A 17564-nucleotide genomic window follows, 5' to 3' on the forward strand; every position below is an offset into this window, starting at 1 on the left:
TGTTGACTTTCACTTTTACAACATCAACATTATAAAATTCGTTCCTCGAAGCTATTCTCAAGCGTAGATAAATAGAGAAAAACCGACATACAGAACAGAGAAACATGTTAAAGTAAATTAGAACCAATACCTACATAAACATACGTATTTGTAAAGATGTGTGCCTACAAACAAATGAGTCGATCACTGATTGTGGAATGAATCGCTGCCTGTATTGTAGTGTGTACCTGTTACACAATGTTCCTGACAAGTGGTTCACCACATAAAAAGGTAGAAAAAGTTTCTTTACATTCATTGTTTCAATCAACTAGGTTTCTTTTTGAGGAGGAAAAATCATCCAATGACTTCTCCCGATTTAGGCGAGACGAGAGGGAATGTCAGACTCTTACTGACTAAAACCCACCCCGTTCCTACTTCTGCTTTTTGAGCCGAGCTCCGGTAAACCTGCTAGGTAGTCCGCAGCTACGGATCATAAGTCCCACTGGGCCCCATCTGTGTTAGTCTGATGGCTTTTTGAGATGCACGGGAATCAACTGAAATGACTTTGACTCTTTGACTGCTTCATAATTTCTAGTCGAAGTTGTTACAGTAATTCCTTAATCATAAGGAATTAATATAAAAAGTTTTTTGTTATATTACACTACCATATGGGGATATACGGTTTTCTCTAAGTTTTCAGTCTTTCGGTACCTAACAATATTTATTAAAGCGATCAATCAAACTGCTTCTTTAGCGTAATAAGCAAAATGGTCTGTAAATATCTCTGAAAGTAATACAAAATCTGGATTCCCACACATGTATAAAAATGTCCCGTATAATAGCATACATGGGACTACTAACGTAACTGGTGAAAAGTGGGCTGTACTTTATTTACACTTTTGATGACCCCTTTGGGGGATAACAGGTGGGTGTGAAATTATGGAACATAAACAAGTTTAATACGAGGTGTAACAAAAAGCTCTATATTTTGACAGAGTTGTTTTTGAGCAATACTTCCTTGATAGCCCTTTTTAAGTATGTAAGGGCATTATGTTCATTATGTTGGTATTAAAGTTGTGCCTGTCTTTTCTTGTTGTGCTTGTCATATCTAAGTAATATTTACTTCTCAATATACAGATCTTGCCACGTGTAGCCTGGCCCGGCTGTTTAACAAGTTTTATAAGTACCTCTTAATTTTTCTACAACAAAATTGCAAACAATACCTTACTTTGCACCATCCATCTCCACGTATATTTGTAAAGTCATAAGGCCATGGAAAACGTTCTTCAAATGACCTGTAAATAGATTCTAGAACATAATACTTCGTGTTCTTTTAGTCCCTTAAACATTCAATCTGATGGTAACTAAACGCTTTGTGAAGTCGATAAATAATGGCGAAATCGTTATTTTACTATCAACCCCGCCGTATACTTTATGCGGGCTCAGTTTTTATGGTTTTGACTTTGTTACTAACTAGATTCGTTTGGAATTTTATGCAAGTAGGTACCTAAGTTTTATCTAGATACTAGATACTCTAGATAGGTGATCCAGGTACGTGCTTTATTTCTTTTATTTGTCCCACCAGCACTGTACATTGCATACATTCCTATGTCTATGTATATCTCGAAAAACAGGAGTACGAATGGAGTGTTTTTTAGTCAGTAAGAGTCTGACACTGGATCTCGGTTCGCCCAAGGCGAGAGTAGTCATTGGATGAATTTCCCCTTAAAAAATGTCTGTATATCTATCTCTATATATAAAAATCAATTACTGTACGTTAGTCTCGCTAAAACTCGAGAACGGCTGGACCGATTTGGCCAATGTTCATCTTGAATTATTCGTGTCCAGAGAAGGTGTAAAAGAACAAAAATGTTTAAGGCGATATTAAGTTTGCCGGGTCTGCTAGTATAATATGAAATAGGTATAACCGAAATTAAAATAAAAGACATCACCTAAATTACATTAAACAAATATAATACGCGAGATACATTAATGTGACAAGATTAGGGCCCGTCTGTTTTTAATTTGTATTTTAAAGCCTTAAAATCCGTTTAATAAAATAAATGTTTTTACATCTGTTGTCGTAAGCGTGGGTTTCATAACACCTACTTTTCAGTTGTGTCCTTCAGTTAGATGGACATGTAACATCTGCACAATCGAGGGGCTGACGTGGATCAGGCTTATATAAGATCTGACGCAATCAAAGGCATTTCCTTTTCAAAGTATTTTCCTTTGATTCGTCAAATATAGAGACAAGTACAGAGTTATAGTTGACGATAAAACATAATCGGCTTTCGCAGAAGGTTACATCTATTTTGTGCAGCTGGTCATGTTTATAGACTGACAAACTGTGTGTTTATTTATGACTAGCTGTTGCCTGCAACTTGCAGTTGCGGACTATTTTTAGTTTAGTTTGTCAGAACAAACTAAACTAAAAATAGTCTAAGTTTATAGTTTATGCAGCCTTAGTACATCAGCTACATGCCAATAAAAGTCTCGCCAGAATCGGTCCAGCGATTTCAGAGATTAGCCGGAACAAACAGATAGACAGACAAGAATTAAAAAAAAGGGATTTCGTGTATATGTGTGTATGTATCGTATGTATACTCACATGCACGTAGTAAAAAGCGGCTTTTTATTACAAACAGACACTGCTATTTAATTTATTAGTCTAGATGTTAAATTCAATTTTCGTTAAGGTCCAGATGCACAAATAAATTTAAGAGGATCATTGAAAAATCCGTACTGATTTTTTTTATTACGACCGTTGTCTTACTAAAAAAATTCAGTAGTTCATAATAGGTATTTTGTAAATATACCTCATGTTTGTTTAACATTAAAAGCTCTACTAGAATACGCAAGTAAACATGTCTAGGCACAAACAGTTAAAAACAATTTACATTAAACGACACGAAATCTTTTACGTAGTGAAAAACTGAGACCAACTTTGCTCAAATACGAAGTCATATTTTAGGAACAACTACAAATTCATACAAATTTGAACTCTAATAAATATTGTGACTAACAATACCTACTAGTAAACTACTTATACTAGAATTATCATGATAAATGAGGCAATACGGTGCCTACTGCTGTGGGTTATTTTTTATTCATGTCCATCCATTTCGTTGTCAACGGTGAAACGATTCACTTTGAACATCGTAAATGTTGTTAGGACATGGTAATTAGGGTAAGAAATCCTCTTGCAGAATTACTGTGTTACTTTAGTCCTAAAGTAGAAAGAACTGCTTTATTAATAGTTGAGAGAGTATAAGAGTATATTAGTTTGATTCCTTAAAATTATATTCTATACCCTTAGTATGAGTTTGCTTTACGTTTAACATATTTGAAACCAGAGCGCGTTCGGCGCCATGATTGGCCGGCTCGAATAAACCAACCAATCAGAACACCGAACGCGCTCTCGTTTCGATTACTTTAATTAAACATAAAACAAACACGTACTAAAGATACCTGTCACAAAATGAGTTGTGGACTCGGTCATGGAACCGTTCATCTGGGATTCCTTCTATTTTCTTTCGCAATTTTGTTTACAATATTAACAAGGAAAAAAATATTTTGTGTGCTATCGAGCGTATAGCGTCTACAAGGAACAGAAGACACCAAGAAATCGTTGCCCTTGCCGCCTATTGTACAAAGGGGCGGGTAAAACATAAAGTGAATTACAGTGCTGGGAAATATCATCGCTTCGTAAAGGGTAACGCTAAAAGGTTTATAATGTTCCTTTTAGGCGCCAAAGAAATTGGGAAATGGCTAGTAAATAGTTTAGGGACATGAAAGAAGAATAAAATTCTATCTTACGCACAAAATGCCCGAAGATTGTATGAACAAGAACAGACATAAAACAAGAAAGTAACTTATATACTTAACTAACTTAAATCAAAATGAGTCTAATCAGTATTTTGTCCGCTCCCACAACTTAGGATCAACAGATTTCACTTACATAAAGGTACCTAAGTACTAACGCATAATGACTATTCTACAACAAATATTTGTTATACGAAGCGAGATTAGTGTTTGAATACGCCTACGACATAGAAGAAAATCATAACGTAGGCAAAGCTTCAAAAACTCACGATTCCCGAAACTGTTGACTTTCAACCTTCATCATTTATTACAACGCACGTCCACCACACATCACAGCAAAACTTTATAGACCCTAAATATTTAATACACAGTCGTTGTTCGGAGTTTGAACGTTTGCAAGTAGAACTATTGAAAATTTTAGCAAGGGTCGGGATACTGGCCGTTTAGCCAATACCTGAGTCGTAAATTGTCGTGACCAGCCTTCCGAAATACAAAGGAGGTCAGGTGTTATAGCTAAACAAGATAAGCCAGCGTACCACCCGTAATACCATCGAACCATCGAGCCAATCATCTAAGCGAATATGGTTTGCGTACAAATGCAAGGAAGGTTCTTTCAGAAATAAATTATTCAAATCTTGTGTAGTACGGAAAAGATCCCGAAAAAAGGACGGATTTTAGGCGGATTATTTGATAGTATTTTCGCCGAATTCGAAGATTTATCTCTGTACTAGTTCTTACACGTGGTTTCACTACTATCCTTAACTTTAAGCTCTGTTACCGAACCTTAGTACGAGTTTGTTTTACGTAGAACGAAAACGAAACGAGAGCGCATTCGGCGCTCTGATTGGTTGCTTCATTCGCGCCAGCCAATCAGAGTGCCAAACGAGTTCTCGTTTCGAACGTAAAACAAACTCATACTAAACCATCAGAAGGTACGACAATCAATCTATACTCAATTACAGAAATAAACTCCCAGTTTCCTCATCCAAATCTTCCTAATCTTAGCAAAGATAATCACATCAATATTGATATTCCAGCTGTAAGCTTCCAGCAGAACAGATGTGCCAGAACGGTGCCTTTAGTACCGACGATACCGTCTAACAGGTCTATATTTAGCTTCACACCTGCAAGCAGTACAGTTTATCTCTGTTCATACTTCCGAACCGTATCGCGATGTTCCTGTGCTCTTATTTGTTATTCTTGAAGCTTAGTCGGATTTAGACTTGTTTGTTTGTTTAGGCACCGAACCGTTTTACGGTACCTAAACAAGGGTAGATAAGGTAGAACACGACAAAGTCGAATCGGTAGAAAACTTTGAAAGGGATTTTAACGTTGAATTGGTGAGATAAGTACTTTTTGTTAGCGATTTTTTATTAATATTTCGGTATCACTTGACAAGCGTTACAATTTACCGTAACGTTAAGCCCGTGACACAAAAAAGGGAGAGTTTTAAACAAAGCATTCATTTTCTCACGCCAAAGTAAAATCTTCTTATCTTCTTATTGATTTGAAGGTATGTTCTTTCTTCTTGTCCACAGTAATTATCGCTAGATCAAAATGCCGGACTGGACGTGGCTGGTGTTTGCTGCAGTGTTCGGAGCAGTCTCTGCTCTCTCCGTTCCTCTGGTACTCCTCATCTACTTCGTGCGCCCTTTTGAGAAGAAAACACAGGCTACAGAAGATTATAGTCTACCTGTCACGTTACCACCCGTAAGTACTTATTTCTGTTCTACCTTTGAAATTACGCTTTGAATCAGTCTACATTAAAATTAAATCGAGAATTGGCCGCAAAAAGGAAAAGAGGTCTTTGCCCTGCAGTGGGACGATCATGGTTGAAATCTAATCTAAATCTGCATCAAAAAGTAGATGATATATATTAGATCGTTCAACATTACTTATAGCGAACCCAAAACTAAGTTATCGAAAATGAAATCTATCACTATCTTTAACCAACTGCGTAACTTGGACGAAAGTAAATCGTATGTACTTACATCCTACTACTTATAAGCTTTCATAGATAAATAATTTTACTCCGATAAAGTTATAATCTTACAAAACGGCATTATGAAGTAATCATAGTCTTGCCACCTCATCACTAACAGACATAAGCATATTTATCTTAGTTAACATTCGCTGGGTGAGACACGAGCAAGTTATGTTACTTTCGCAGCTGTATATTCGTAAATTACGTTTCTCATCAATCTCTCCCGACGTACGGCTAAAACCTCCGAAGCGTTAAACACACAATATACAACGCGATTGAAGAAAACAATACACAAATTGGAGCTTAAAATAAAGCCCATTTTTGTACACAACATTATTAGATAAATATTGGCATTACGAGACTGCTTGTAGCGTAAAAAAAAAACAGTTTGGCTATGGTTTTGGAGCAGCGATAATTTACTTAGTGCCAGCCACGGTTATTTAGGCGGGAAAATAAACAACTGACAGTTCCACGGTTAGGCAACATTCAGAAATTGTTATGATTGGCACCCGCCTGTTCAAGTCGTGTTGACGTGAAAATTATGGGCTCTTTTTCTTTATAATCAGACCGTAGTTGTTTTTACTAGAATTTAATGTTGAATAAGCGTTGTTTTTCCAAGGAATTTTATGTTAAATGTTAATATTGAAGCGTAACAAAAGACTTGCGTTAGACATAATATAATATACTAAAGATTTTCCTACTAAAAACAGTAAAAATTAATTCATATTTGGATGGTAACAATCAAAAGAAAGTTGTTAAGACAACCTACGTAGTTCATTAAATGAATAAGAGAACAAAATGAGGAAATAAATGAGTAGAAGAAAAGATTTTTCTGAAAACAAATTGAACGATGAGCTCAAAATGAGGCATTATTTCTTAAAACCCGCCTTTCATTCTACAGGATTATTAAGAAAGCTATTTACGTTTACCTATAAAAAGATCCTATTACGGGCGCGACCTTTAAAAATCTTTTTAAAGCATAATCAAGTATGACAAAGTGCTCCCATATCGCATGACTTGATCGTGCGTCAAGGTCGGATTCGGACCTGGCTTCACTTCCTCAATACCGTAGTGTTTCATTACGACAAATGTGTGTTCTAATTAATTTTATTGGTAATATGTGTTAATTAATAATGTTAGGAGTCAGAAATAGTTCGATTGTATTTGGTTTGTACTCGTATGTTTGACATTAGGCGTGACTTTGCTGGGTATGTGAACGTGTAGGTAAGTGTACCTAATAGGAATGTAAGTAATAGGGCAGATGACTATTTTTTATTTTAATGTCCGTCTTGTAAATTATTTTAATTTTAAAATATTAGACACGTATTTTTTCATTTACATCCGGAACCAAATACTTTCGAAGATATATCCATTCGAAATATCGCGTGACGCCTCTTCTAGGTACATTTTATACGTATAAATGACAATTGACTCCCACTCCTATTTTACAACACTATATTTTGTTGCTTACTTTCATTATATCTGTGAATATCAAACAATGAGACCACAAAAATGGAAGGAACATTTCCTTGTATTGCGGGTTTACCTACTTCCATCTCTAACACCCAACCCTCATTTCAGTAATAAACGTGCGTGTTACTGTTTTCCTCAACCTTCGTCACTTCAAAAAAGAAAAAAAAATACCTACCGAACTCTTAGATATTCGATATCCTTGCGACTGGTTTCACCCGCCATAAAAAGTCAATCATTACTATTCCCCTTGAAGCAAACCTATCCTATACATATGGAGTATATATGTATGTATGGAGGTCTTACATTTCTTTCTTTCCCCACGTGAATAGCCATCTAGAAGTTAGAACCCCGTTTCGACCCTCTCGGCACGTGCCTAGTCATTGCAATCATCCGTAAATCCATTCACGATCCGATGAAGAAAGAGAGCTGATCTTGAGAGAAATCGAGAAGTGATACGTAATTAACGAAAATAGGAACAACTAATATTTTTATTCAAGGACCCTAGATAGAGACTAAGTATCGATACTTGAACAAGATTCAGTCGTGCAAAGGTTTATTTAATTTAGAAATGACTAAATTCGTGTATTTTGGCTAGGGTGATCAAGAACTTATCATTAGGTGGCCCATTAGCTTGCACTATTTTTTATTAATGATAAATCGGTTAAACATCATCACCATCATACAAGACGTCCACTGCTGAACATAGGCCGTCCTCAATAACTTCCAGATAGGACCTAATAGGTTGAATACTAGCATTAAAATCATTCCTGGCGAAAATAGTAATAAAAAAGACTTATCTAATACTCGTACTCATATTGAAAGTAGTACAGCAGTGGCTCCGGATAACTTATTACTTGAAGCAGGAAATAATTAAATTCTCCATCGCTTCGCATGAGTGTATCTACTGGATACTCATAGGAATCGATTGGAAACTTGCATCCTTTATAAGCTAGAACTTTGAGCATAGTTAAAGCTGGGAAATACGGTTAGACGAACATTTTGGGTTTTTTTTTTTTTTTTTTTTTTTTTTTTTTTTTTTTTTTTTATGGAACAAGCCGGCAATCGAGCAGACGTATTACCTGATGGTAAGCAATCGCCGCCGCCCATGGACACTTGAAACACCAAAGGCGTTACAAGTGCGTTGCCGGCTTTTTGGGAGTTAGGAATTTATGTTCGGGAATCGGGGATGGGGAAGATTGGGAAGGGGGAATTGGGCCTCCGGTAACCTCACTCACACAACGAAACACAACGCAAGCGTTGTTTCACGTCGGTTTTCTGTGAGGCCGTGGTATCACTCCGGTCGAGCCGGCCCATTCGTGCCGAAGCATGGCTCTCCCACACTTAAAATTTGTCGGCACATCAGTACTTACTTATGAGTCTTCTAAAAAATAAATTAGAAAAAGATGTAAACAAATAAGGGTTGCATTTGCCCTCTAAAAATCATATTAATTGGTACGCTATGTTTATTTATATGGAAAGATGCGTGTTATGGATGGCTTTCTTACTATCGATACATCGCATACTCGAGTTGCGCATCGTCCTCGAAAAGCTGCATAGCTTAGTATCAATGAAAACGGTCACATCGTTTCACAGCTTAGCTATTACATCTTCGTAGCGTAGAGATCACATTTATTCCCTAACCAGCTATGACCTGCAACTATTAAGTACCTCCTCATTATTGCTTCATCTCATGAAATATTAAAGTACGTCACAGTAGTTTTCATCTGCCACCTCCTTAGCAACAAGAAAGCTAATCTTTAATTAATGAAATCAATAAAGCTCTCCGTCTTCTAAGCAAAGGTATTTGTTAAAGTGCCGCCCGTCGATCAGTTTATCAATATTGATTACTTGTTAACGCTTCGCACAACGTACACTTTAGTTGGTATATAGCGACCTATGTATAGCTACTACAATAAGACTATATCCAATCAATTGTTTCGTAACAATGCGTAGTGTACGTGAACACATTTGTAAAACAAACAGATTGTATTTACTTGGCTTAATGTATTACGTGTCCGTTGTGAAGGTGCTATTTTGGTAAATTGTATTGTCTTTTACTTTCTTACTGAGTATAAAGCGTGTTAGTATTATCTTTGCTTACGTTCGAATGAGTGTCATATTTTTATAAATGTTTTTTGACTTCGGAAAATCATCCAATAACTTCTCCCGCCTTAGGTGAGGCAAGAGGGAGTGTCAAATTCCTCTGACTAAAAACCACACCGTTCCTCTTCCTGCTTTGTGACGGATGACCTGTTACGTTGCCCGCAGCTCCGGATATATTTTTATGAGTTAGGGTGGCAAACACGCAGTCCAATCTTGATGTTAAGCAATCGGCTTTACCCATGTTTTCCCGTATACTAGAGAAGTCACAAGGGCGTTGCCAACCTTTTTAGGAATTGAGAGTTATGTTTGTTATGATTCAGAAGCATGGCTCGCCCGAGTCACAATTCAATTAAAGATTTTTAGCGGGATCTAGCCACAATTTTGTAGTTCCGTTAGGAGTTTAAATTTCACTATAGGGACAGTTGACCGGGATCCTACGTTCTTTTTTATGAGATAGGGCGGCAAACGAACAATCAGATCACCTGGTGGTGAACAAACCGCGCATAATATTGAGTTTAAACATTGTGCGTAATCTTTAACATTTAATGAACGTGATTTACATTTCGTTTCTACACTAGACATTTAATATTTTCTCCTAAAACATTAATAATATTCGGCACTAACCGCCATTCCAAATATAGCCCTTTAATTAAGCTTGTCGCCCTCAATTTTAGTACGAAATATAATGAATAAAACCAGGCCTATAAAATGGCGTCTGATGAGGTTCGTGATGTCATCACTTGTATTTGTATGTTTGTATTTGCAGATTAAGCGAATCGAAAACGTGCTGGATTTATTTGAATAAATAATTTCGAAATTGGATCTTCAGTTCGTTGAAATTGTAAATAGGCTCGTCATCCCACCGGTCCTGATATTTGATGTTCCATTGCTTCATGTAAATCTTCATTACATAGTTTATAACAAAGTCGCTTATAACAAAATCTCTGTCCCTATGTGCCTTTGCATGCCTAAATCTTTAAAACTACGAAACAGATTTTGATGCCGTTTTTTTAACAGATGCCGTGATTCAAGAGGAAGGTTTATATATATCACCAATGCACCCATGCGAAGCTGGGGCGGGTTGCTAGTTACTAATAATCATAACTTCATTCTAAAAGAGGTGAAAGAAACGTAGAAACGTAGCGTCCGAATACTTTGAAATCAACATCACACAATAACTCAGGGCATCCCCCAGTGCGGTATGAAAATCGCCTTAGGGCGTCGTTTGGGAGGGCAACAAGGGACAGTTGATCAAGGCTTGAATAATTTAAGAGGCCCGCAAAAGTCGGGGAGGGTACAAATAGGTACTTAATACTGAGTTCGAAACCCAACATGGTTGATCACGATCTACCAACCAAAACTGTGTAGGTAACAATAGTAATAACATCATCACTATTTGCTCAAAAGACTCTTCCGGATTGTGGCCGAGTGATATTTTGACTGGGAGTCAACGCACAGCCTTCAGAAAATACTTCAAAGTTTGACATGCAAACATGCTAACCTTCTTCACTCTTCACAAGTAATTACTTGAAGAATGAAGAAGTTCACTAAGAAAGAAGATTTTCTGGAAGTAACAAGGAAAATGAGTTTTTTGTATACAAAGTTTCGGCTATAAGGTAGTATTTGCATATAAAAACACTTATTCCTCCCGTATAAATCTTCATAACCCATCTATATTCTTAGTTGTCTTCATCAAGCGGATTATGAGGTGGCAGATGTTAATGATAGGAGATTAGCATTCACTTACCTCGCTTTGTTGCTCTGTTTAGTCGCCTTAGTGCATCGTTCATCATCTTATGTCACATCTACTTATACAAGGCATTGTGTTTGGGATGATTATCATATTTAAAAAGTTAATATTCTCTGCCATGCCTAGCACGATTGCTTCATTTGTGTTTTCGCAACGGGACTTGCCGAATAAAGGAACTAGGGAATAATTCGACGTTAAAAAAATATTGGGATTTCTTAATTTTTTTGAGGGGGAAAAATAATCCAATGACTTCTCCCGCCTTTGGCGAGGCGAGAAGTAGTGTCAGACTGTCACTGACTAAGAACCACACCGTTTTTAGTCACTTTACGAGCTGGAGCCCCGGTAACCCGCTAGGTAGTCCGCAACTCAGAAATATGTGTAGCAATACATCTTGTAGTTCTATGAAATGACGTACCGTACATACGACATATTACCCACTTTACGTCTAACATTGATACCTCTAGGGAATAAAAGGGATGTGGGTGTTAAGACCCAATGAGATAAGTATCTAGGTACCAAAATAAACTCAAAGGGAGGTTTAGAAAATACTCCTCTTTACATGAATATTAAGATCTACTTTGCCTACAGTCTCAAGCTTGCCTTTTTAAGGGCCGTGGGGAATTAAGGAAGCAAGTAACTACTTGTTTATATACTATGGTAGACAGGTATTATGTGTTTTTTATACATTATAAAACGTTGAATACTACGCGTAAAAGTATTGTCTAAGGTAGTTCAACTACGAATGGTATTGTGGCAACGATTGATCGAATTGAACACTTGTGATTGATTTAGTTTACAGACTGATAGACGGGTTAATCAGGAGCTATAATTAGGTCCTAACGCTAAAGAAATAGAGACTAATACATCGAAGTGTAAATAATGCGTATCCTGCTAAAGATCTAAGAATAAATCCTGTTTGTTACTCAAATAATCTCATGGTTGTGATATTGTTAGCGTTAACTTATTTCCCAAATGACCAACAACATTTTCTTCTTTACAAAGTTTGTTTTGCCCTATGTTACATAGAACGTGATATGTCAGTACATCTGTGACACTTTAAGATTGTTTTTCGTGATTTGTATTCTCTGTTTTGTCATATTTATTTTATACATCACAGTATGACTCTGATCTGATCATTCAAGTATGTTATTCCAAAAGAGAATCAAGAGAAACACAGCACAGCACATACAACCACTAAACTGTCACACTACCAGTGCTGCGTACCGCCTAACGGGTAATCGGGGCTTCGACTCGAAAAGTAGCATTAGGATAAGAGTCCAACATTCCCTCTAGCATCGCTGAAGGCGGGAGAAGTCATTGAAGGATGAGAAAAGAAGAAAAAAGCTATCGTACATTTTTTTCGTTAAAAACGAACGTTCGAAACGTTTCTACAGTAGGTACATTTTTTTAAAACAGGAACTCAAATATGTACTGTAAACACACATAAACCATGTCCGAAACTAATTGCGAATCAATATTGGGGCTATGACGTGTAAATGGCACACTAGCTCATCATCATCGGGGCGTTTAACGGTACCTCTAATTGATTGATCACACCAATATTCGACACACCTGCATACGTAATTGCTGCGTCCGTACTAACATATGTGTATGTATGTACTATGTATGTATGTGTGTGTACAATACATCGCGAATTGGTGCTCTGACCTATTTGCTTTGCTAAGGATTTATGCGTTGTTGATGTATTTGATGTGATGAAATTATCTGAATTAAAATTCAAATGTTTCTGCTTCTTCATCATTATCGTTACCGTCTTGTTGCCTGCTGCTGTAATGCTGGATATATCCTTCAATAGCACGCTACTGACCTCGATCTTCAGCCCTTAGCGTACAGCATAACCTAGCGTATAAGCGCTCTACATTATGTTTCATTCCAAAATATTCGTACGTAAATGGTCATTGGTTCACCGACGAGGCAGCAAGCTAGAGTGGGAGTTCTCTGAAGCTCGCTCGTTCTTTGACCTACGTCACGGAAGATTTTTGAAAATACAATGTTAAATGTTACATTATATTGTCAACAGGACGTCCTGAACGAACTCACGAGGGGGTTGGGAAGTTCTCCAGAAGGTGCTCTGAACACGATGCTGCAGTTCATCTTTCAACAAAGCACGGCTGACACGCGTTGGTTGCGCAGGCGCATGGCCACTGAACTCGCAGAGCTGCTGGCCAAAACATCTTCTGGAAAGATCTTTGAGTCTTTGACGGTAAGAAAGAGATTACGTACTAAATATACCTATGTGTAACTAAGTAACTATACCATCACCGCTTAGTTCCATCTACTACTGGATATAGGCATTATCATCTAATAGCATAATCCAGTCACAGTCGTTTACTTTACAGATGTCATCAGTCCACGAAAACGCATTTTTATTAACTACTAGCTTCCGCCCGCGACTCCGTCCGCGTGGATGTCGGTCTTCGCGTGGAAGTTTTATTTCTCCATTTTGAGTAACTCTGACAATTACATCTTATATTTCCAGGATAAAAAGTATCCTATTTTATGCCCAGGGTAATAAGGTTATAATTATACCAAGTTTCATCGATATCGAACCGTTAGTTTTCACGTGATGCATGAACATACAGACAGAGAAAAACATTTTTAATCACATATTTGGGTTTGGTATCGATCCAGTAACACTCCCTGCTATTTATTCTTTCAATATTTTCAATGTACAGAATTGACCCTTCTACAGATTTATTATAATATGAATGAATGAATGAATGAGAGTGTTATAAATGTAAGAGTAGACAAATATAATCAGAAAGTTCCAAACTGCTAAGCTATCGGGAGTTATACGTGTTATTGTGAGTCAACCATAAGAGATAGACATTTGTTGTCGTGGAATATTTTTTAAACAATTTTAAGGAGAACATTTCCGTCATATATGATTTCTGTGTAGCTTTAAAAGGCTGCACACGCGACGGAAGCTTGAAAAACGGAGTAAGTTCTCCTGTTTTCCCAACATTTCCCTTCACTGCTTTGCTCCTATTGATCGTAGCGTGATGAAAAGTATACTATAACCTGCCCAGGAGTATGAAGAACAATTGTACCAAGTTTCGTTGAAATCTGTCGAGTGGTTTTTGTTTCTATAAAGAACATACAGACAGACAGACAGACAGACAGACAGACAGACAGACAGACAGACAGACAAAAAAATTTCTGATTGCATTTTTGGCGTCAGTATCGATCACTAATCACCCGCTGATAGTTATTTTGGAAATATGTTTCATGTACAGAATTGACCTCTCTACAGATTTATTATAAGTATAGAAGATTTCAAAAAATTTATATCTTTAGGTACCTTCTTACCAAATAATTGACCAAATTAAAATATAAATCAACTGCCATCCATTCACAAGTCAATCATTTCCTTTTAAATCACATCATTGCGTTCAAACCAGCAATAATCTTGTCAGAGAAAATTACATTGCGCCATGTCTATTACCGAGTAAATATAGGCCACGTAATCGGCGGTCAATGTATTATGCATGTGGCGTAACGATCGCAAATTGCACAAATTATTTGTAGATGGCTTCATATATTCTATTCATACTTTGATTGAATCATTTCCGTGCTTCAATTAGCTGGTGAATCTTTTAATTTGGTAATTTGCTGTAAAAACATGCCTGGATCTATCCCAGCATTTATCACTAAGAGGCTTGATAGTACTTATAGCACGGGACTATGAGGACTAAGTAAAAAGTAACGTTCTCGAATTCTTCCCAATCTTATTGTATAGTGCGCGTGGAACTAGTTGGCAGCTCTAAGGTGGCGAACAGGGGTGTGAGGGGGCGTGAGGGGGCGGTTTGCTTACTGCTTGCTACGCATAGGTATGAGATTAGACAATAATACGTGTTGACCAATATCGAGATATCGTGCGGTACGTCGCGTACCGCGCGCGCCTCAAAGAGTCATCAGACCACCATAGATGGGCTGATGGTACCCGGTAGGACTGATGCCTGATCCGAAGCGGGTTCATTGGGGCTCCAGCTCGAAAAACAGGAGTAGGAATGGGGTAGTTTTTAGTCAGTAAGAGGCGAGAGTGAGTGTCAGAACACTCCCTCTCGCCTCGCTCAAGGCGACAGAAGTCATTGAATGATTTGCCCCCTTAATAGAAATATCGAGATAATGTAAATAATATGTAATTATTCAATTATTGGAACAAAAGACAAATACACTTTTAGAAGTTTAACGCCCGCGGTCAACTATTCCGGGCGCTCTATAACTTGTAGCCCATTATACCTCACTTACTCATAGCTAGTCACCCGAAGGACGCTTTGTCATTTGACTCCCAACTCGAACTTCCAGAAATTAATTTTGCCATTCACGCAGCGTCTCCAACTTTGACTGTAGGTATTTGGATCTGAGTATGGCAGCTATTAAGTATTTAGTCAGTTTAGTCTATTACTCGAGATGTTGAATCCAGAGATATTGACTTTTCTCAGAACAGATAACAGAATAATTATAAGAAAAATATTGAGACAATTCAACGAATTTCGTGAAGATTCTTAACAGACGTTTCAGTTTATCGGATAAGCTTACCTATTGTTACTGACTACTTCTCGTATTACTAAACTTTTGTAAACAATCGCTAATCACTTCTAAGAAGATCGAGCCTAGAGCTGTACCATATTAAATTACAATATTAATTAAAGGCTTTTTGGCATTTACTATACAATAATGAACATCTTGATTTACGAATAAATATACAAATGCCAATCTTTCTTAGAGAGTTTATGTGTATGTTTGTTACTCAATCACGTCAAAAGGACTGAAGGAATCGAGATATAGTTTAGAACAAGGTTAGATTATAGTCTGGATATAACCTATAGGCTTTTTATTCCACGGGAACACGGGCGAAACCGCTGTTAGAACCTAGTTCATCTATAAATGCGGTTTACAAGCGAACTATTCGCTCCAATGGTCGCAGATTTGCGGTTCAATCGGCGCCAACGATTCGTGACCGCTGATGTGAAAACACCCCGCCTTAACTCCGACCGCTTATTAAAACCGCTAATAATATGCTGATAGTACCGTCAACACGTTGTTATTATGCAGCCATAAGTGGGAGTATTGAATTTCTAAGTAGGATACCGATATTGGCGCTCTGAAGCGTTTTAGCGCGTCGCATTTTGTTCGAGCGTCTACAAACTCATGTGGAAGTAAGTTTTGACACTTCAATTGCTATTTAAAGTTTTAGTGGAATTTTGAATGTGGTACTGACGTTTTTCCCTAAGCCTTAGGGAAATATTAACATTACTTAAGATGTCCTTCTAGTCTAGATACTGTTCTATGGCAGACTACTAGTTATTATCTTGTGATTATTGTTCTCTGTCCACTATAATTATACAAAGTAAACTTACGTAAATTTATGGAGAAAAGCTCTACTAGTTTCGAGTCACAGAGACACTCTTCATCATGAGCAGCGTGCGCAGACGTGGCGATGTCGCGTAGCCTACTAGAGTCCTTAAAAAATAAGTAAACTTGGTGAAGTAAAGTGTTGTTACAGAGGACACTTCTCTCTTATAACACTTAGTCCCATTATTTCACCTATTTATACAGACTAGGCGAAACAATAAGAGAACCAAACTAGTTGCTACAATCCAACTATACTAATCATAGGACCAGATAAGTTGACCTCTATCTGCCACCATAAATTCCAAATTCAGGCGAAATGGTAATTTTCTAGTGGCAGAGTAGGTAAATTGACCATTCAACACTGATAATAATAGCAAGGTTGAATGCCCCCGAGCTGCGGACAACCTAGCGGGTTTACCGGGGCTCCGGCTCGACGGGCAGGAGTAGGAACGGGGTGGTTTTTAGTCAGTAAGAGTCTGACACTCCCTCTCGCCTCGCCCAAGGCGGGAGAAGTCATTGGATGATTTTCCACCCTAAAAAAAAAAAAAAAAAAAAAAAGGTTGAATGCCCTGAGTGGGCTAGACGTAGCCACTTATTGAATAACATCATTTTAGCTGTCGCTATGGAAACCACCAAGAATAAGAAAATGATATTTTTTGTACTTTGGTGATTCTCTTTCATACATCGTAACTAAAGTAGGAAAAGTTGGATATTATCAGATATACATAATATATAAGAAACAAACATATACATATATTTTCATTTACCTTTTAGAGGCCTACCTACTAAGTAAGTACCTACTATAACTTAATAAGCAACCATCCGAAGAAATTAAGTACCTAGTTAAAATGAAAATATTTTTTTAAAGCGTAGGTAAGGCTTGCTAGATATTATACAGTTAACCTACCTACCTATAAAAAATGTACTAGCCTCTAATCAAAAACTCACTATCGGTTATACAAAATTCTTCCAAAGGTTACCCAACTTGAAATCCGTTGGAAACGGACCTCTATTACAAACGCTTTGTAATTTTTCACAGAATACACCATTTGAAGTTATGATAACCTACTT

At 37.3% G+C, this 17564-nt stretch overlaps 1 protein-coding gene across 8 annotated transcripts in view; it reads left to right on the top strand.

Moving 5' to 3' along the window:
• Positions 1 to 17564, top strand: part of LOC118262864 (PDZ domain-containing protein 8) — a 47560-nt gene that overhangs the window by 8831 nt on the left and 21165 nt on the right. For all 8 annotated transcript variants that reach the window (XR_007705770.1, XR_004782546.2, XM_035574499.2 and 5 more), the window contains exons 2-3: positions 5343 to 5514; positions 13156 to 13338. Coding sequence is in view for 6 of the 8 variants with exons in the window: in XM_035574499.2 (XP_035430392.1) it covers positions 5362 to 5514; positions 13156 to 13338 (336 nt within the window). In the remaining 2 variants the exon portion in view is untranslated. The remainder of the gene's footprint in view (positions 1 to 5342; positions 5515 to 13155; positions 13339 to 17564) is intronic.

This window comes from Spodoptera frugiperda, chromosome 12, assembly GCF_023101765.2.
Source record: "Spodoptera frugiperda isolate SF20-4 chromosome 12, AGI-APGP_CSIRO_Sfru_2.0, whole genome shotgun sequence".
In the NCBI taxonomy this organism is placed as follows: Eukaryota; Metazoa; Arthropoda; class Insecta; order Lepidoptera; family Noctuidae; genus Spodoptera; species Spodoptera frugiperda.